This window comes from Drosophila grimshawi, unplaced genomic scaffold (assembly GCF_018153295.1).
Source record: "Drosophila grimshawi isolate 15287-2541.00 unplaced genomic scaffold, ASM1815329v1 contig_1377, whole genome shotgun sequence".
Taxonomy (NCBI): domain Eukaryota; kingdom Metazoa; phylum Arthropoda; class Insecta; order Diptera; family Drosophilidae; genus Drosophila; species Drosophila grimshawi.
Genome location: NW_025062900.1, coordinates 21,235,333 through 21,257,617, shown reverse-complemented (window position 1 = coordinate 21,257,617; position 22,285 = coordinate 21,235,333). Strand labels below are relative to the sequence as shown.

General features: G+C 35.8%; 1 protein-coding gene across 6 annotated transcripts in view; it reads left to right on the top strand.

The window, feature by feature from the left end:
• LOC6566568 overlaps positions 1–22,285 on the top strand; it is a 54,889-nt gene that overhangs the window by 5,683 nt on the left and 26,921 nt on the right. For 4 of the 6 annotated variants that reach the window (XM_032739448.1, XM_032739449.1, XM_032739451.1 and 1 more), the window contains one exon: positions 7,970–8,254. The exons of 1 other annotated variant lie outside the window; for it this stretch is intronic. In XM_032739448.1, coding sequence (XP_032595339.1) covers positions 7,970–8,254 — 285 coding nt within the window. Of the gene's footprint in view, positions 1–7,969; positions 8,255–10,268; positions 10,287–22,285 lie in introns of those variants that run through there. One more of the 6 variants, XM_043214563.1, reaches the window with a different exon arrangement.

Below are 22,285 nucleotides of genomic sequence, written 5' to 3'. Positions count from 1 at the left end.
AAACCAAAAAGGTGGTAACCAGAAACGTTGCCCAGAGACAAAAGACGGCACCAGAGTTATGAGTAGGAAGCGCCACGGCAATTCCAGATGGGGGACAGCAACGCACTCGAGCAGCTCACAACTCACAACTCACAGCTCACAGCTCACAGCTCACAAATGGAAAGCAAACAGCTGAAATCTCAGCAAAAACAACAAAAAACGTTAGACTGCTCCAGTGGGGAATTATCGACTGGGATACACCCTGTTAAATAAATATTTTGCCTATGAAAAACAAATATTTGATTCGTTAGTCTATGCTCAAAAGCGAGTTAAGACTTTTTGTTTTTTTGGAATCAACTTATATTTATTACTTTATTGAAAGATAATATTTCCATTTACATTTAAAATTGAATAGACTTTTTTGTCAACTTTATTATATATAAAATTTATTCATTCAAAAGATGACAACAGTTGCAAAATAGTTTAATGTGACATAAGATTGCAAATTAAATCTAGAAATAATTCGAAGGCCTTTTTAGCTAGTAAACTAACTAAACTAACTTTTAAGTATATTGTTGTATTATTATTTCAGAATAAAAAACACTGATAAATCGCGTTGATCTTTATATTAGTATTAAAAAGAAAGAAGATATTTATCAATAAATGTTAATAGTCCAACTTGATTAGTTCGACTCTGCTCGTAGAGCTAAAGAGAATCCAAATGATATAGATTCTTTGCAGCTGATGTTCACTCTGAATAATATATTATTTGTTTTGATGAATATATACATCATTTTTGTTCTGCTTCTTCAGTATACCCCATTTATCCGCTACTGACTGCGAACAGGGTATAACAAAAAAGGAAAATAGAAAAGAAAAGAAAAACTTGGTACGTGCTCGACAGCCATATGGCTGGACTTTGCCTGATAGTTATAGCGGTACTCGTACTCGACCCAAACGGACGGCCCAAAAGCGGCCAAACAAACGGGCAGCACAGCATGGACTGCATGGTCTGCATGGTCTTTTGGCCAGTCTCGTCTTTGGCTATAACTATGGCCAAGCCTCGGTGCACTCCACTGCAGTTGCCAGTTGCCAGTTGCCCGTTGCCAGTTGCCAGTTGCCAAAGGGCTCAAGTCGCGTATCTGGAGCAGAAAGCATGCAGCGCTATGTGTGTTGGGTGAAATGTATCTGAAATGAAATGAAATGAAATGCAATCTATGCCAATGCTTGTAAAATATGTTCAAACGAGCCTCGGCAAAAAAAAAAGAGGAAAAAAAAGAGAGAAACAACAAAACAATTGCAGCCCCCACGTAAACAATTTCAATAAATTTAACGTTCAATGTCAATTTATTTTGTGTGCGCGTTTCAATTTGACGGCAGAGAGCCAACAACAACAACAACAAGAACAACAACAACAACAATAATAACAAAGCACAACATCAACTAGAACACACAACAAAATTCATATTCGCATGTAACATTTTCAATGTTTTTGCAACAAATTAAAAGTAATGAAAAATGTTTTTCAACACGGTTCAATGCGCAGAGAGGCCTCTATGGATGGAGGGAGGAGGAGCACTGGGCGACGATTACTTCAGGCGTGAAAGAGTTGGGTGAGAGGTGCAGTAGATGATCATAAATAATGTACAGATAATGGCCAAAAAAGTTTAAAAGAGAGCGAAAAGCTGCTCGACTGGAAATGGGGGAGCAAAATACCGAGAAAGAAGAATTTGGAACAACAGACAATAAAATAAATAAAATTACAATAAAATCAGCAATTGAAAATAAATATTGAATTTAGAAAAATGAAAGTTGAATTTGTACAAAATACATAAGTAAATCATAAGATAAATAAATAACTAAATATAATTCAAATGAAATCATTAAATTGTTTTATTTTACTCTCAATTGTCACACTTTTAAAATAAATAAAATAAAATAAAATATCTCGAGGGCCTTTAGCTTAAATTAAAAGTGAGAACAATCCCTTAAACTTTATATAATTTAATTTTTAACTTTAGATTTAAATGTTTAATTACTAAAAACTTAAAGAAGAATATAAATAGTTGTCAATTTCTTAAATCTTATTCCAAAAGTAATGTTTTCTGCAGCAGTTAACACTTCAACCTTAATACAAAATATACACAGTTTCGTAATAAATTACTTACATACTATATTGAAAAATTCGGTTTATGTGAAAGCCATGACGAATCGTGTAATAACTTGTTTTGCCCATAAGGGGCAATTATGAGCCCATAAATTAGCCCATAAATAGCAACACCAAAAATAGCTGTAACACAAAGCTCAACGCATGGAAGAAAAAATACTAGGCTAGGTAAATAAATGGAAAATCAAATAAATTTTAAGGGTTAAGGCAAAACTGTAGTCAAGAAATTTGAGTTGAGTTGGAACTGCTGTGCGGCACGCATCGAAAATCGCTGAATAAACACGGGGGCACAAGTAGCAAGTGGGTGCACACACACACACACACACACACTCAGAGTCGCTTATTATCTGCAAAGTCAAAAAATAGAGCGACGCAACGTAGAGCCTCTATTTGCCCCGCTCGACCCATTAGCCCCCCTCCTGCCTATAGTTAACTATACTGCGGGGCAATAGACAAATGGCAGACAAAGACAGCGACACGCAAGAAATGCGTAAAAATAAAAATGAGCCAACAAAAAGAAAATAACACAAAAACAAACACACACAAATATCTAAGACACACAGTGAATATATATATATATATATATATATACATATATACCTAGGAAATCATACAATCCCCTTTTGCAGCGCAACCCAAACGAACCCCACAAACGAAAATGTTTTCATTCATAAAGCGAACAGAAAAACTTTAGCGGAAAATATGCGCCACAATAAAATATACAAATAAATGGCTGGGCTTAATGCAAAAAAATGGTTGGGGTGTTGGATGGGTTTGGAGGGGGCAACAGGGTTGTAAACGCACAGAGCTACAAATAGGCTCATTGGAGCACAGTTCCAATTCTAGAGCCGAAACCGAAACCGAAACCAAGACCAAGTCCAGGCAGTAACGCGGGGGAATTTCCGGTCCCAGCTCCAGAATGGTACTCAGTAGTGCAATTTTTGGCAATCTTTGGTGGCAGGGGGCAGGCGAGAATGAGGAGGGCAAAGTGGGGAATGAGTAGTGGGCAGGCTGGGCAAAAGCAAATCAACTGCAAAGCAAAAATGCGCTGAAAATGTAGGTTGAGTGCTGCCTCAAAAAATAAGTTCAAGCACAAATGTGCCACTTGCTTTAAAGCTGAAATAGTGAAGTGAATAATGAAAGGATACTGAAAATGAAAGGATAGTTGTGGGATCCCTTCTATATTGGTCCACTTTAAACCATAAACCTATTGATCGTACTGTTAATGTCTTATTTTGTATCCACTCTTGGAGACTAATGCCAAATATTATATTCGATTATCTTAATTGTTTTAATAGAAACACCTTGAAAGTAGTCGATTTGTAATCTTCTTGACTAGTAAGAACTTTAAGACTTAATCTAAAATACAAAGAAGAAAAATATAAATAAAATATACAAATTTAAGAAAGATTAAATTTCGAATACAAATAGTGTTATTTATTCAATATTTACTCAAATTGCAATATTTTGTACAATATAATCAACTAAACTAAATTCATTTCTACATTGAATATATTTTTTTGTAATTGTTTACTTTTGTTCTCAGCAACATGTATTAAAAGATTACAAAATGACCACCAAATCATCCTCTTATTAATATAAACACTATAATTATAATGACATCTTTTTTCTTGAATTTTCATTTAACTTTGTATATATATCAACTATACTCTCTACACGAACGCCAGCGCAGCTTTTGAAGTTGTATTCGCATTTAAATTTTAATATCTTAATGCTGTTCGCTCTGGGAGTAGAGTGATATATCACAATTAAGCAGTCTGGCCATTTTGACCCACAAAACACAACCGAAACCAAATGCATCCAGCTGCGGAAGGGGGTCAATTCTTATATTTTTATTTTTAATGCACTTTGATAGATTGCATTTGGCAGGCAGGCAGCAGGCAGCGGTTTAGTGGAGCAGTGTGTTAATTTGTATATGGCCACATGTAAATTGGGGGAAATTGATAAAGTGTGGGCAGCCAAGTGCCGCCAAGTGGCAAGCAAGTGTGAAAGGGCTGACCTCAAAATAAAAAAAAGAAGAGAAGAGATCTGAAGAGATAGAGCGGGGCACATATTCCGAGGGGGCTTAAAAGAAGAGTGTTATGTATATATCTATATGTGCCTGTCATTTAGGAAATACTTGAAAGTAGAATGAGAATTCAAAGAGAACATTAGGCATATTTTTCAATACAAGCTAACTGATCATAAAGAGAATGTTGTATAGATAATGACGCTGCTAAAAAAAACTTAAATAAACTGATGTGTACAATTTAGAATCGTTATTCCTAAGTCAAGGAAAGACGTCTTAAGTTCAAAATTGTTTATAACGATTCATTAAGAAACAGTTATCAACTTCAAATAAAAATATACAAAATTAAAATAATTGAAAGCAGTGATGACGAGATATAAACTAATAATATATTTAATTAATTTATTCTTCGATTTTAAATTTTTATTGATTTAATTTTTTATATAATTTTATTTTATATAAATTTAATTATATGTAATTTGGATTCGTAATTTTTTAGACCACATTAAATAAATAAAAACAAATAAATAAATAATAAATAAAAATATATTTGTTAGTTTTTTTAGGAATCCGCTTAAATTCCCGTTTAACATGAATTTAGTTTACACGGTATTCGCCAGGAACCCAACTCTAACGGGGGTTACCTGTATATCTAGGATCCGATATGACTTTTTCTGCCTTTTATATACTTCATGCTGCCCTCTTCCCTGTTTAGCCATTCTTAACAACAACGAACTGAGCACAATCAACTCGTTGTCCAAACAAAAATCACTTTGAATTTAACTCTTTAACTTAAGCGGCAGTCTGCTAATATATAATCTCTCTATCTAGTTACCTCTCTCCCTCTCTCTCTGTCAAACTGTTGCTCTGCCTGGGTGCAACTTCCCCATTCTGCATCTACACATTCCACATTAGCAAATTTCTATGGAAAAACTCGAAACAATGGCACACAGCATCAAATTTGCATATTACATCAACATGTTGCATGCCAACTGCAGTTGTTGTTGTTGTTGTTGTTGTTTTGTTTCTAGTTTGTTGTTGCAACGAATTGCTGCATATATGCGTATGCGTATGCGTGTGTGTGTAATTGAGTTAAGCGCCCTGCACTTGCGCATGCAGGCTTCGCGCTAAACGAGCCATGCCACAAGAAGATGCAGCAGAAGAAGAAGCACAAATCAAGACGAAAACCGAAGCCAAGCCTTGGAATGATGCAGACGCAGAGTGATCAGCGGCTATTGTGTGAGTGTTCGCAGTGAGTGCGTGAGTAACGAGTAACGAGTAACTCGGTTAGCATTTGATTCACATTCGCATTTGCTGCTGCTGCTAAACAGCGGCTTGCCATCATCTTTGTGGGGGGGCCCAAGTTTAATAAATATTTGGAGTCTTTAATATGAGCTCTGGGAACGCTGATGAAAGAACGACCTCCTTCAGCTGTGCACCGCATCGCATCGCATCGCATGGCAAACTTGCTTCCTTCCCATGTGCCCTTTTATCAAATACATATGTGCATTCGTATATAGATTTATGATATGTATATTTATACATACATATGTATGTGTTCCTGCATGCTTTAATTGCCATTTCCCGTTTTAATGAATTGTTTATGATTAAAGAAAAAAATACTCGCTATATGCATGCATTTAAATGCAGTCAAAGCAGCAGAAGGAGAGGGAGGGGGGGGGGGGCGTGGGTCATGGCAAAAAGCAACAAGAAAAACAACAACAAGAACAACAACACACACAGAAGCCGGGCAATTGCTGTACCCATTTTCATTGCTTCCGTTCACTGCACTTGCCAAATGGCAGCGTGCTGCATTTTGTATACCCTACCCGGGGTATTTTAGTTTTGTTTACCGTTCCATTTTTTTCGCCTTAATCTTCATCTGCATTCGAGAGAAATTGATCAAACTTTTTTTTTTTCAAATGGAAAATATAAATCTAAGCCCAACATATTTATAAATATTCTTGATAAGCAACAACGTTGGCCTCCTTATTACTTGTTCGTCAAGGCTTATCTTGCCTCAGTTCAATAATACAAAATAAAATAAGAATATATACATCATGCATAAGATCAGTTCTTGTTAGGGTATTCAATATTCGTCGTTACGAATATGAGTGCTTTTTTCTTGTTTTCGGGTGCGCAACTGTTTGCATGACTAACGGAAATCGTTTTCATTTGTTTAGCGCTTGGCATTATACCTAGGTGCATAAAGAGGTACACCTACTCCCCTCTCTCTCTCACACTCTCTCTCTCTCGCTGCCTCACTCTCTCTCGCGGTTAGAGACCCCTTCAAACTATAGACTTATTTAGCGACAAGGGCATGGCTTTTAAATGCATTGCTGACCGCACCAGGTTTGGGTGTTTTGGGGTTTGTGAATATGAGCAATGATTGTTATGATTGGGGTATTTGTGTGTGGCATGTGTGTTGTGGGCTTAGCCTTGGCTCCAGTTGCTATGGATTGAATGCCCTGCACAGACACACATATGTCGAAAAAATATGCATATTTCATAATAGGGTGCTGACTGAGTTGATGGCAAGCGAGCAAGCGAATTGAGTATTAGATTTAATAAGCGATAATTTGCGAGGGAAAACGTTGCATTCGATAAAAAGACGAACAGCACTGAAAGCAAAGGAAAATGTTTTAAATAACAAGAAAAAAAGGAAGAGTCGAACGCAGTTTTAAATCAAAGCCTATCTTTATTATGCGCGAGAGCAACTTAACTTAGATGCAAAAAGAGAAACACTGCTTCGATATTAATCGATATAAAGCGATACATAAGTATTAATCGTTGCTCTGATATTCAACCATATTCAACCATATTTCAACATCAAATATTAAAAATGTCACATATATCAAATACCACTTCCATAATTGTTCTTCTGCTTGTGTTCTTCTTGCAAAGCAGACCACAAATGATTCACTTCGGTCAATTCAAAAATAGATTGACTACCTCAACAAAATTGTCATAAAAATTCTACTTAATTAGATTAGTCAACCCAATCAAGCAAAAAGTTGCTAACCAATTATGAAAATAATAGCGCCTTATCAGTGTTCCTTTGCCGTTATCAAAAAAAAAGAAAAAAAAAAAAACTAAAACTAAAAAACACAGTTAAAAGAAAGCACCGTTCCAGTCTGTAGGGCTGACATCATGCAATTATACCAAACATGAACTGGCTAAAAAATAAACATGGCGACGAACGCGAATGAAATTTAAATTGTAATTGCGCTCGCGTTTGTCGGCTGGATTGTGGGAGTTGTTAAAGCCCAAGTGGATGACATCATAGCAGCTAACTATCCAGGGGGAGGAGGGAGGGATGAAGGGAGGGTGTGTAGTCATTTGCGTGTATGTGTTGGGGGTGTTAAGTGCGTGCCAAGTGCAAAGTGTGTGCCGCCCTATGTTGTTTGGGACATGTATTCAGACTAGATATGGAATACATATTTATGTAAAATGAAGTTGCGAGCTTCGGCCAAGCAATACAATTACATTTGTAATACATTAATAAATATGACAAAAATCTAATTAGAAATTTACTTAAGTATTTATTTTGTTATTAAATGAAATTTAACATAATTGCAAATTTTTGTTTTGATAAACTGAAAAATTGGCTGCATTCAATTAAAATAAAAACTATATTTATTTCTATTCTTTCCAAAACCCCATTACACTCTCTTGCATAAAAAACAAATATCCTCTGTCCTGCGTCTCCGCCCCAACACCACAACCAACCCCAAAAACAAAATGGTTTGAAAAATACAAAAAAAAAAAAACAAAAAAAAACAAAAACCATATAGAAAGACGTGGCGCCCTGGCATCAGATGTGGACGCATATGAAACGCCTCTCGCACGCCTCAAAAGTCAACTCGACGAACAGTCTGACGGCCCAGAAGACAGACGTGGGCGTTGGCCATCACCAACTGACAGCAAACACAACGACGGCAACAAAAGCAACAACGACAACAATTAATGGTGGCACTGGCAGAGCAACAATGCCAGGCAAATGCATTTTGTTTCCGGATAAGACGTCCTCACTCAAAAGTTCCATGTATACGCAACAGGTGTACTTCAGGCCCGATATGGTAGGCGAAAAGATCCATAATAGTTGCATAGTTTTCTTTCGCATGGTTGTGGCGACACACAAATTTAATGATACAACTTGGTTTTGGTTATATCATACACTCCACGACACTTGCTGCTCTTATTGTAGTAACTTCCATAAGAGTAAGCTACATTTATGAATTAATTCTCTCTCAAAAAAAAAAAAAAAAAAATACCACAAAAATTTGTTTATATTTTTGTAGTTTGTTTTTAGTTTGTAGTTGCACCAAACTATTTTACGACACTGAAAAATATTTTCCATGAATTTTCACTTTGATTGTACAAAAAAAAAAATCAAAATTTCTGATGAATTTTAAGTTTAATTTGAATTTATTTTGATTTTTGGTTTATGGTTCTTGGCTTGGATTTTGTTTTTATAGTCTTAAATCTTTCTAATGGTGCACAGTTTTTGCCTGATCTTTTTAAATAGTGCACATTGAGAAACTTGCTTTCATAGCTTTAAATATTTCTGGTATTTGGTTCTTTGCCTGGTCTCATTAAACAATGCATTTTGAGAGACTTGTCCTTGTCTGACTAGAAAAACACTTTAAGTCACCCTCCATAAATATTTCCCAACTTTTTTAATAATACGAATATTTGCAAGGCAGCTTCTGCATAAGCTGCTCAAAGTTTAACGTTGCATTAAATGCAATGCATAAAAATGGTAATAACAATCATAATCATAATCATAAACCTCAATGCAACAAAATGCCAGTTGTTGACTTTACCAAGGCAACCCAGCGGTTAAAAGTGCACCACAAAAGCCATTTCGCGTAACGCTTCTGAGCATGCTTAGTTGAACTTTATGTTTTTAGCTATATATACATATATATATATATATATACTTCTGTTCAAAAGCAGAAATCAGCTTTAAGAAAATTCAAATAATTTATTTAAATTATTTATGAATCATTTCGATCAATATTTGAATGGTAAGCAATAATACAGGAAAAATATTGCAATATGTGTATTTAAAAATAATAAAAAAAACTAGACGACTACTAAATACACTGTTACACTGTTAGCAGGTGATAACAGGAGATAAAGGACAGTTCTTTAAAAAAGTGTTAACAAATCTATTTTACTCAATAAATGTACAGATGACATTTCAAACGAGACTGCTGAACAAGTGCAGACTGATTAGGGACAAAACTTAAAATGTCATTGCATAAAATTGCAAGTATATATATATATTATATGCAAGTCAGTTTCTCGTCGGCCATAAACTATAGATAAATCAGCTCACGGTCACAGAGTGAAGCGTGAAATGAAGTCGTTAGTCGAGAATAACAGAGTATGTAATGGCTGTGAAAATGACCCAGAACGAGGGAGTGGGCACAGTTCGAGGTGTTTAGTGTGCACCAAAGGTCACCATATGCAAATAGGTCTTTTACATGTCTTTTGTGTTTATTCTTTTATTTTGAACTGACATTTTGTCCATTATCAGCTGAGGAAAAACCGGCTTAGCTGCGCATGGCAGTTGGCTGTTGGCAGTTGGCAGTTGGCAGTTGGCTGTTGGCTGTTGGCAGTCATATTTCTGTTTTGTGAAAAACTTGTACAAGCTTTACACTGCGAAGCCACATTAAAAACTTCATTAACATAATTGATGCGCCATTGAGGCTGTTGTTTGCCGAGCTCTTCCACAGTATGTTGGCTTGGGGCGGCAGTCGAATCGCTGGACAGGTTTTCCGGCGTATACTCAGCTCCGTTGAACCGGTTTACGGTTGTCGGCTAACTGGGAGCCAGTCTCTGCACAGATAATGAGCGGTGTCTGTTCACCAGTTCGTCAGATTCGTTTTGTACACGCCGTGATTCGGCTCTCGGTTCTGCCCTACTACTGAAATACCAGCTCACTGTAATTTTCAATTTTTCATTTTGACTTGCTGCCGGTTTGTCTGAGACGAATGCAACGAGTGCGACCAAATGTGAGCTAGAACATGTTCATGATGATGATGATGATGACAGACTTTCCATCTTATTGGACAAGCCAGAAACGGAGCCAATACGACCATGGTAATGCGAAATTGGAAATAAAACTGTTCAAGTTGTCAGGTGGTTAGAGAGTTGTTTTTATTATTTTTGCGATTAGCTACTGTTTTTTTGAGTTAATAGCTTGCATTAGTTATGACCCAAATTTGAGGCTAACTATCCCGCTAAACATAATTTGATTGTATATCAAAAATATGCTACTTTTTGTCACAGTTGCAGAGATAATGCCAACTGAGTTTTTCCTGCATAAATATATACTTAGATACTCGCTTCCCAAATAATTTATTCACGCATTCAAATATAAAGCAATATAATTTATTTTTTAATTATTAATACTCAGCTTATCAAAAGGTAAATTTAATTTTCTGAAATTAAATTAATTTAATAGTCAACTCTCCTCAGTCCTGTTCTTTGGTTAACTGCCGCCAAGAAGAAGTTTAAAGAAGACACATCAAAGAGAATATAATTAAAAGTCAAAAGCCGCTTGTCCCTAGCCGTTTTCAAGCCGTAGACAAGGCGTATTAAAATGCTGATCGGTCGCCACATGTGTTGCAACACTCGCTTGTAATTATACCACCAAGGGGCAAGTTCTCTGCCATGTATCAAAAGCTCCACATGGCTATTTTTTATTGGCGCTGTAAATTATGCGGGCAGCTGCTAAAAATTTAATGAAATTTCACTTACAACAAATGCTTTACAGATATCAATCAATGAAATTTTTATATGCTCAGCTATAAATTTCGATTTTCATGCGAATAAAAGAACCGAGAACAGAAACAATGCTCAGATTAGCGAAGATCTAATACTCTGGCAGATGTTTTGTTCAATTTAATTTAGAATATCTGTGGGATTAAATAATTGGGCATAGAGGAAAGTTCGATAAAATCCATCAATCGAGGAGACTATCTAGACATGCTTGTCTGTCTGCCTGTCCGACTGCTTATTTGTCTATCTGTTCGTCTGTCTATCTATCTGCCTGTCCGTGTCTATGAACACGCGGATCTCAGAGACTAGAAGAGTTTGCCACTTAATAGTTCTCCTATACCACGCGTACATCAATATCGATGAAATCATTAAATATATTGCTTTCTAATTTGGTAGGAATACAACTTGGCATTGAACAATTACAAACGAACAGAGTTGTTAAGAAAATCATATATTAATATTTAGGCACTGCAGATAGAATTTTAAAAGCAAAGAAAAGTCACTTATATACTTAAAGTTGCCAGTTTCTCATACTATAAGGAAAAAAGCAGTTGATATTAAATATTTCAAAAATATTTTACAAGTAATTTTTGGTCTAATTAAATATTTGAATAAAGTAAATTGATTTGACCGATATTTGTATATAGAAACCAACACAATTTAACAGAGACTTTTATTTATGTCTAGGCGATGACTAAACATGCAAGTTTATACTATTTAGAAAGGTAATTAATGACCTATTTTATCGTATAGATGTGCACAGGTTTTATACATAAACGGAAATGAAAAGTATCAGAAAAATGCTGAAAGTTTTGAAATTATTAATGGCTCTCGTTGTATATATTTCGATGTTTCGACATATGCATACAGCTGCAGTCAAAATAATAATTGTTTTTTAACACAAGCAATCAATACTGAAAATAAGCAAACATTGAAAGATGGGAAAATAATCAAGAAAAAAATGATAGTCTTCAAATTTAACAGAAGTGAGCGAATAAAAATAATAGTAGTTATATATACACATAAAAGAAGACTAAAATACTAAAAATTTCCTTTAATGCGTTTCAAATCTATGCACTAAATTATAATACCCTGCGGTAGGGCATAAAAAAATATCCAGCAAAGCCTCCTGGGCAAACAGGTTCCTGGATCAGACAAAGGCAGCCGCAAGGCATGCGCCGCATTAATAACATAAATGGCAAAGCCACAAAGAGACTATATATATATATATATATATTATATATATATGTACGCATTCAACTCATAGTAGTCATACATAATGCAGCCGTGGAATCTATGTATATATAAAAAGGCAATTTATTATTGCGCCCAGCAAAGTGCAGTAAAAAATGTGAACAGGCTCACTCCAAGAGTCGGAAACTGAATCAGAGACAGAGCCTAAGCTGATGCGACATAAAATTCAATTCGAGGCAATCTTTTTTTTTACTTTTTGCCAGCAGCGTCTTGAAATCATATTTGATATTCAATATATGGCCGGAGGCCGTGCCGAGCTATACAATATAAATCATCACTAAAATCAAGCCAAGTAAAAAGAATAAGTAACAAATTTGTAGTAGCGGGAGCTCGACTAGTAGATGCCCTATCATTAGATATTCAAATAAAATCAAACCAGATATATATATTCTTACCAAATTATTAAAATTGTTATTGGTAATCGATAGACTAAATTATCGTTATTCCAAATTTGAAGAGTCCAGCTCTTATAGAAAGATGGGCAAACGAACAGAAAGAAATGAAAGAAAAAATGAATATATATTTTATGAGGCAGGAAATACTTCTTCTGCTTATTCATAACATCCTTTTGACACACTTTAATGGGTATATACGTATAAAAATGAAAATGCTGCAGAAGCGGAAGTTAACTTTAAAGAGCACAAAATGTTGATGGAAACAAAGGCAGCCCAGGGATTCAATAAAGTTCTGGCAGCTGTTTCTCTAGGCGATACAATCGGTCCGGGAATTTCCACTTGTTTTTCCCCATTTCGCATTGGCATTGTCCCTTTGGCAAATATCAGTTCGGCATCAGTTTTTGAGTTTTTGAGTTTTTGCCACGGTTCGTTAGTGGCTGCCAGGTCTCTGTGCCCAACTGTTTGACATTTTCTGCTTTTTCAGTCAACATTGAACCGTTGCCAGACCCAAAAGCAATGACACGAAGTCGGATTGCAGGCCTTTTATTAGTTATGTATCTTTTGCCTTGTTTATTTTGAAACCTGCCAATACACGTTAGGTAAATTCGAACTGAAATGTGGGCAGCCACATGTTGTTGCCAGTACTCAATTCAAACTGCAAGAACTAAAAATACACATTTTGTGCACTTTTATGTGGAAATATGGAGCTCAAACAGCTCCATGGCTGTAACTCATAGCATATGCAACATTTTTGCAACTGTCATTTGCTCAATGAAAAATTGACAGATACAGTTACATATAGATATGGATCGATTCAATTTTAAATATTACAAAACTATTAAATATATATTCCCAGAAATAGCGCAGTTTCAATTATATTGCAAAATACAGAAATACCCAAAGCAGACTTGAAAGTAGACTTGATACTAGTATTAGTCGTAGTAGCTTTTATAGCTTTCAATACATGTGTATATAAAGAGGTATTTAAAATCGATATTAATCGATTAATCTTGATGTACGTAGGATGTACAAGAGCTGATATTTCATATATGGCTATTGTCTCTAATATCGTCGGGTTCATACAAAAAGACGAACAGGCAGACAGACAGACGATGTTAGCTAAATCGCCTCCGCTTTTGATGCTGTGCAAGAAAAACAAATATATATTCCATATAGGGAGTGATATGCTTTCTTCTGTCTGTTAGAGACTACCTTAATGGTTATCTAATCTATGTAATTTTTCTCTATATTCTTTAACTTTATTTCTTTAATCTTAATTTATTTTGTATATTCATTCTGATTTCATTCCAATCGTTTTCATATTACAAACTTCTTTAAAACACGATTGTAGATCTCTCTCTCCCGCACTCTCTCTCTATTTCTTTGTCTTTGGGGCTTCTCTTGAGATGCTGCCCTTTGAAAACTATGGCAACTGCAACTGCACTTCAAAGTGACCGCTCGCATATAAATATAAATATAAATATGTACATGTATTGTACATATGTAAGTATTTATAAGAGGTGTTACCTCAGACCTATTCCCGAAGCTCACCCACTTTCATTTATTGGTCTTCTAATTAGCGGCCTGACCTTAATCACTTAAGAGTTTACATAACCCCGTTACGCCCCCTACCCACATGCAGGGCGCATTAATTGTTTGCCGGTTGACCAGCCCCATGCAACAAAACACATTTAATTGTGCGGCGCTATGAGACGCCTAATGAAAAATACTGTGTTTAGTGACGTAATTAACACACATTTGTGTAACTCCAAATTGTGCTGTAGCAGCGAGTAGCGACTGGCCACAGATTAGATAAGGCGGCGGCTGCTGATAAGATGTGGGGCGCAGGTTGCGTAGTCTGTAAATTGAATTTCAAAGTCAACAAGTGACGACAACTCGCACAATACCAAAACTTTAAGCAAATTGTGTGCTGATCGAAAAACATTAGCCACGCGCAACGCCACTAAAAATATTTAGCCTTATATAGAACTAGATGCCAAATTTGGATAGACACACGAAATAAATTGGAAAAGTATTCAAGCTTTGTGTTTCGCGTTGCTTTACTGTGGGCTTTTGGAGGTGACAACTCACATGCTGAGCTGTCAATAGGAATTACTTGGGTATTTTATGAAGCGAGTCTTCATCAAGACGTGGGCTGTGAAGGCAAAGAATATTAGAGCAAAAGATTGGGTAACCAAACCGACTTCCGACTTTCGACGGCGCAGACATCAATAATTCCCACAACAAATTACAGAGGCCAGCAGCCAAGACAATGCCACACTTTGTGCACATCCATCCTACAGCTTCGAACCGTCACTCATTCAGGGTCAATGTGTTGCATGCAGCAGCAATCATAGGCCTGATGGCTATGGGCAGAAAAGATCACACGAAAATCCAACTTGCAACTGGCAACTGAAAGTCCCAGCAGCTGTCTGCCTTCTTCTCCCATATAATCAACAAATAATTTGTTGATAATGTTGATAATAACAGCTTGCATATCGCTGCCAGCTTCAAATGAACCCAGGCGACAGTGCGCTGATCTGGCAACGCCGCTCTCCCGCATAACGGAAATGCGGAGACCAATTAAAACCTTCAGAGTTCGTCGGCTTGTATTTAAAATACACATATATATATACGATCCATAAGCGTTTTATATATTGCAATTTTCATCACACTTAATTAAATGTCCAACTGTGGCTGCATCTACACTATATATATCTGTATATATATGCAAAAGTATCTATATCTCTTTATGACGTGGGATGCGCTTGGTGTTGGCTCTGGCAATTTATTAATTTTATATGCGTATCACAATAGAATGTGCACATGGCCTTTTCTCTATTTATAGTGCTCATAAAGCACTCCACAAATACACTTAAGCAACACTCAATAATACTTAAAAGTGATACTTGACTCATCGGCAGACTAATTAATCATTTCTTATTTTCTCTCTTTCCAGGTAAGTGCGCATATCTAGAAATGATGCCTCTGAATTTCCTGTAATATATACGCTATATATAAACAAGTTGTTTTGATTGCCCAGTAAGTAATGCTGACAAATTTTTGTGGTTCCGTCTTCGAATCGATCAATCGCAATGAGCAATGCTTTGAGGAAGCACTTGGGCTGCTATCAATGGGTTAACATGAAATGGTCTTTTGGGAAAACGTATCGCTTGAATACGTTTTACCGTTTTGATTTCTTGATTAATTGGGTGGACTCAGCTAAGCAAGCAGGAAGTTATTTAACGAATCATGCAAAGGCCCCATGAAAGACCCCATGAAAGACTCAGTATTACCAGAATGAGGAAGACAAAACGGAAAATGCACAATGGGTGTGAGGCTTAAGTATCGTGTGGGAGATAATCAATTAAGCAGCATGGCGTAAAAGGGAAAGGTAAGCATTGTTGTGGACAAAGAAATGGGAGCAACGATGATGAGGAAAAAAACTAAAAGACGTAGATCAAAGGCATCAAAAGCGAACGAAGGTTTTCGAATGATATACAGACAATTGATTTGTCTAGCACAGGTCAAAACTTTAAAAATTTGCAATTGAAGAATGAAATTAAAAAAGAATATGCACAGATAATAAAGATCGAAATTCAGGCTAAACTGATTTAATTATAAAAGAACAAAATATAAAATAAAGAAGAAATAATGCTATGGTCGAGAGAGCTCAACAATGAAATACCCTGAACCCAGCTGCTAAATATATTATTCTAGATTTATACACAAAGTTTCATTGAAAAGTTTTGCATTTTCGATTTATATCGATAATCGAGCAAAGTAATCGATAAGTAAATAAACTTGATATGCTCGAGGTAAGAACTTTTATTCCAAGAAATATACATATGAATATCACTAAAAAACAAATTTATTCATGGAATCGAATCGAATAATTATTGATTGAAAATTACTAGATTATTATTCTTAATAATCGAATAAAGATCAAGATGATTGCTTCAATTAGAACAAGACAAAGCGAAGGAAAGTAAAGATAGGAAAAGAATGAAATGATTTAATAATAATAAGATTGTTAATCACTTTAAGTACCCACAGACAGACAGAGATCGTTGCAGATTTGCTGACAAATTCTAAGAGCTAAACTAAAATAGAAGATAGTTTTGCAAGCAATGCTAAAGCTATTATTAGATATTGCCACAAAACAAATCTTTAATTGTAGCAAACCAAAAGAAAAAAAAGAAGAAAAAAACTTCATTAGACCGTTGGCCACTTTCATTGATGGCAAATGCCAAAGCATCAGCAGCGGGTCGAGCGATCATCGACTTTCACATGTTTCACTCTGAGTTTGGTTTACGGCCTCACGATCTGTGTGTGTTTGAGCCAGAAGAGGGTAAATTAAAAGAGAATAAGACGCTGCGTGGCTTTTGCAAATTACTTTCATTTTCTGTGGACACGCTGAAGTTGCGTTGTGGTTTTAGTTTATTTTGTTTTATTTTATTTTATTTTATTTTCGAAATTGACAGTGAAAATTGCATTAAACTGTGAATGGTGCCTTGCATGGCTAACAAGCCATTGACAAACTGCCAACTGACAACTGGCCAACCTGACAATCGTGTTTGGGTCTTAAATCGTAAGTCCAACTTGTGGACAGGCGAGGATTTGCGTAGTTTGTGACGAAGACTGCCACTGCCACTGCCACACCCACAAGCTGCCAGCTGGCCTAGCTAAGTGTGTCATGCAAATTGTTGTGTCGACTTGACTGACTGTCTGTCCGTCTGTCTGTTTGTCTGTCTGTCTGTCTGTCTGTGTGTAATTTGATATTGTCATTAAGTTTCGTATGCGCACTCGACTGTGGCCCAAAGAGCTCTCGGACAAGGAAGTATCTTAGTAGCTTTGTATCTTTTACACATGCACTGCACTTGACAGCCACTATTATGTTACTCTCGAGTGGGTGGCAGTGGCAGGGGTTGTGGCAAGCTCACTGCCTGCCTGCCTGACTGCCTGCCTGCCTGTTCCATGCATTATGCATGCCATGACGCTCATTAGTGTGGCTTGTTCGCCAGGGACAACTGTGGCTGGGAGCTGGGGCTGCTTTTAATGGGCCAAAAAGAACAATGGACTTCAATTGCTATGGGGCGCATTTGTTCACTGCTCAACCAATGCCAAGAATTCTTCTTCTCTTTTTTTTTTTCTTTGTAACTTTCTATGGCTACGCACAACTGGCAAATTAGCTGGAAAATCTGAGAGTCTTCACTTTCATAATTTTATCAAATTATCACTTCAATGCGAATGACAAAACTTTTAAATGGGTTTCGGCTTTGAGCGATTGCAGCAAGCACTCAACTGAAAAAAATGTCAAATGTCACTTTTTAGTTTCGTTTCAAACATTTGGGATCTGTTCCCAAAAAATGTGAATGATTTCGCAAGTGCTGAGCAAGCATACAAATTATCGCTCACTTAAATGAAGAATGACATTTTTAGTGGCCCATTGAAATGAGAATTGAGTGGGGCAAATGTGCCGCAGCAGAAGTGTTGACAGTTGGCAGAAAGCTGTTGAAATGTGAAAGCAGCTAATTGGTTACACACAGAGAACTCGGACTTTGGAAGTAAAGCATCACATCAAATTGTGGCTCTTGACAAGGCACTTTTTTGCTCATATTGTGGAACTAATTTTAGAAAACCATCTTGAAAAGTGTAACACAAAAACTGGCAAATTAACATTTGACCGTTTTCAAAAAAGAAAAAACACTTTTGACTAACTGACTAATTTTCATGAAGCATCTAACAAAACAACTGAGAACGTTGCAGTCGTCAGAAACTGCAGAAATACTCTTCTGCCAATCAAATAAAATCAGCTGATAAGCAGCATTAACCAAGAAATTTATTTATAGTAATCTGCCTTCAATTGATAACTTTAACTCTTAAATTATGTAAGAAAGTTTGATGACTCTAAACTAAAAATTGTGGGAGATATTCAATTTGATTGATTTATCTGTCATAGATATTGGCAAACTTTGAGTATCAGAGTGTAAAAAACAATCACAAAAATGAAATAAATTCATCATTAAGAAATTACGTGCGTAAATTTGTAGACATAATTTAAGCAAACTTCCCATCTTATGCTCGGCGCAGTAATCAAAAATGATTTCAGTAATTGTAAATGTTGCATAATGTAATGGCAGACGACTGGTTAAGTATGCTCTAACAATGCCAAATGATTCATAAATAATAATGTTTTAACACACGCTTTTCTCTGCTGTCTGACTAGTTGTCTACTTTACGATTGGCCATATTAACAGACAATTCATACACTCGTCTGCCAAGCGAGACCGCAACAAAAATAAAAATAAAAATAAAAATAAAAAATATAAAAAATAAGTAAATAAATAAAAATGAAAATACCATAAATACAAAACCGCAGGCATTTTAATTTTTATGCTTAAACACGAATAACACTCTGGCCAACATGCTTCCAATGCCATGATAGCACAGTTAGCATCCAACAGATACCAGATACACTCTTCGCGCAGATACAGATACAGATACATTTTTAGCGCTAAAGCAAATTTGCATACAAACCACGTACACATTCTGACCGCGTGCCGTATTTATAAATGCAATCACTTGTCCAAAATGTAAAAAAAAATATTTATTCATACTTGTATAAATTTGAGTGTTTCTTTTATTTTTTTTAATCACAAAAAATGTTGCTGAATGAATTTGCGTCATTTGACGCTTGGGTTCGTTGGGTTGTCATCAAAGTACACATCTCATTCGGTTTTTATATCATAGATGATTCACTTGTTGTCTCTCCAGTATGAGTAATCAAACCCGTTAAAGCTGAACGCCTTATGGAAATTTATGGAATATAAAATGCTTTCGCTTAAGTGAGGGATTCTTTCTGGTTGTGTGTCTCTAACTGTTTGCACAGCTGAGCATCACATCAATTAGTCACAGTTTGCCGTAGGCGTTGGCTTGGAATGCCTGCTAATTGTCATCATAGATCATATTGCAACAATCATATAATAAAGCGACTCAGCTTAGCTTTTGCCAAAGATTTCAATATTTTAAGCCGATGACTTTTTTATGCCCTAAAGTGTAATAAAGTTGCTTGTAATGAAATAAATATAAATAAAATTACTGTCCATTGTTATGTGACCTCTTTTTATAATTTAAATTTGTTTCTGTTGGCTATTTTTATACATATTCAAATATATTTTGAGTCCCGTCGGGATTCACAGCGTTTACGATTTTAAATATATTAATATACAATAAATAATTATTTATAATTTTGTATTCATTTTTTCTACGTCTGTTTTGGTTGTATAAAAATTAAAAAAAAATGTAAAAAATGCAGATGCAGATCGAGAAAAAATCATCATTAACTTTAACCAAATGAACATCTTCGAGGCCGAAAAATGCATCACAATGTCGAAATGTTAAAAAAAAAAAAAACTCACACACAAGCTGCAGTTGTGGCCAAGTTCAGATATTTCTACAACATTTCTTTTAGTACAACAATTAAATTAATTAAATTTACGCTTTTGGCACATTTAATTGCAAAATAAAGTAACCAAAAAAGAGAGAAAAAAATACAGACAGACACAACTTCACTTAATGAGAAGCAGTGAAATTTTCAACAACTGCAAACAAAACACAGCACTTGAAAAAACATCTTCAAGATACGCGCTGCTTGCGTATTCAGCGGGGCGACAATAACAAAATACATACATATATATATATATATATACACTTGTACATATTTTTATATATAATAAGCTGAATGTTCATAAGGCCAAAGCAACCACAATAACAACAATAACAACAATACCAACAGCAGCAGCAGCAGACAATAATGACAATTGCATAAGGCCAAAACTCACAGACAGAGTTAGGAGTTAAGAGGAGGAGGGAGGGGTGTTTAGGGGCTTCACCCCTTTTCGCTTGCTTGGGAAATCATAGCGAGTGGCAGTGGCAGATACAAAGTAAGATAATATTACAACAATAATAACAACAACAATAACAACAACAACAACAATGCCAGCAATTGTAGCACTCATTTTGGCAGCTGTTGCTGCTTTTTCTTCTTTATTATCATTATGATTATGTTTATGCTGATGTTGATTGCGATTATTTTGTTCATTATTTGTGCTGTTGACACTCTGACATATTTCCAGATAGCCAACTTTCCCAAGTTGTGTTTTACATTTCCCGCCATAATTTGGCAACATATTTAAGCCATTTGAAACGTGTTTATGTGCTTTTCCAGCTTTAACGCTTTTCATATTCAGCCTAAAAAAAAAAAGAATTACAACAATATCGAAATCTAAAACAAAACCTGGTCAGCTGTGCTCTTATTGCCACATTGCCACATTGCCACATTAATTGTGGCGCACAACTTTCGCAAGTGAAATTTCTGGCAAAGGTTGTTTCTCTCTTTAACAACTTTAGCTCAAAGTTGTACAAACTTCATGTTGGTGGCCATGCGGGTCACTTTGGGTAGGTTTCTATGTTAATTAGACGCAGAGCTTCATTTGGATCTGGGTTAGCAATTGTGCAAGAACTAAGGGCATATAAAATATTTAATAGCCACGGCGAAAGTTTCAAATAGAATTCAGAAAACATGGCCAAAGCCAGCGAAATCTGCTTCTGATGATGACAAAATGATATTATTTCAAATGATTAATCGACTTTATTTAATCCAACTTCAAACATGCCCATAAAACATGTCTGTTTCTTATGCCCTATCAATTATTCATTTACAAACTTTTAACAATTGACAAAAGGCCAACATGTAATGCTCATCTAAGCCATTTGACAATTTGCTGTGTCACTCAAAGCTTGCGTGAAAATTGAAGAAAATTTGCCGCTTCTTTGGTTTTTCACAAGTGACAGCACCAAATGCGTAAACCAATTTTTTGCTCAGATTCTTTTTTGTTTTGCTCCCCGACTTTGACATTGACACAACAACTTTTACCAACCTCAATTACAATCAATCACATATGTTGTATTATGGTGTTGCTATTGTTGTTGCTTTTTCCATTTTGGCCAAGCATTTTGGCTGTGTGCCAAATGTCCCCGAGCGGGACAGAGACGTGCGTGTTTTGGCCAAATGCCTATGGCCAGAAATTACAATAATGATGAACGCCGCCCCAAATAATCCACACACACAGAGCGGACAACAAAAGTTTTTGGTCTTAAGTAAAAGCAACGTTTAGTGCACAAATTTCATTTATCATCAAGCCCGCTTGAGATGACAAAAGACTGGTGCAGCCTTTGCTAATGATCATGCGGCTGATGATGATGATGATGATGATGATGGTGGCAATGATGACGTTGTCACCACAGTTAGATGATGGCTGATAAATTTCTTGGACACAAGTTGCAGCACATGTTTCTAGCACTTTTCCTGCTCAAGATTTCACTCTCGAGGCGATATCCAGCTAAGTGGCCAAACTAAACTTGTTTTCGCCACATCGCAAATGACATTTTTTTAACGACCGAAACTTGACCAGTTTTTCATTTTCATTTGCGGAAAAGCGCAACGACTAGCAATAAAGATTAATTTAACATTTTTAATTGCTAATTTGTTGGCCTTAAAAAAAAAAAAAACACAAAAAACAGCAGGAAGTGAAGGAAATACATTTTATGAGATTGTTAAAATCGTCTACAACACATGATATAATTTCTATATATATTTGCACAACA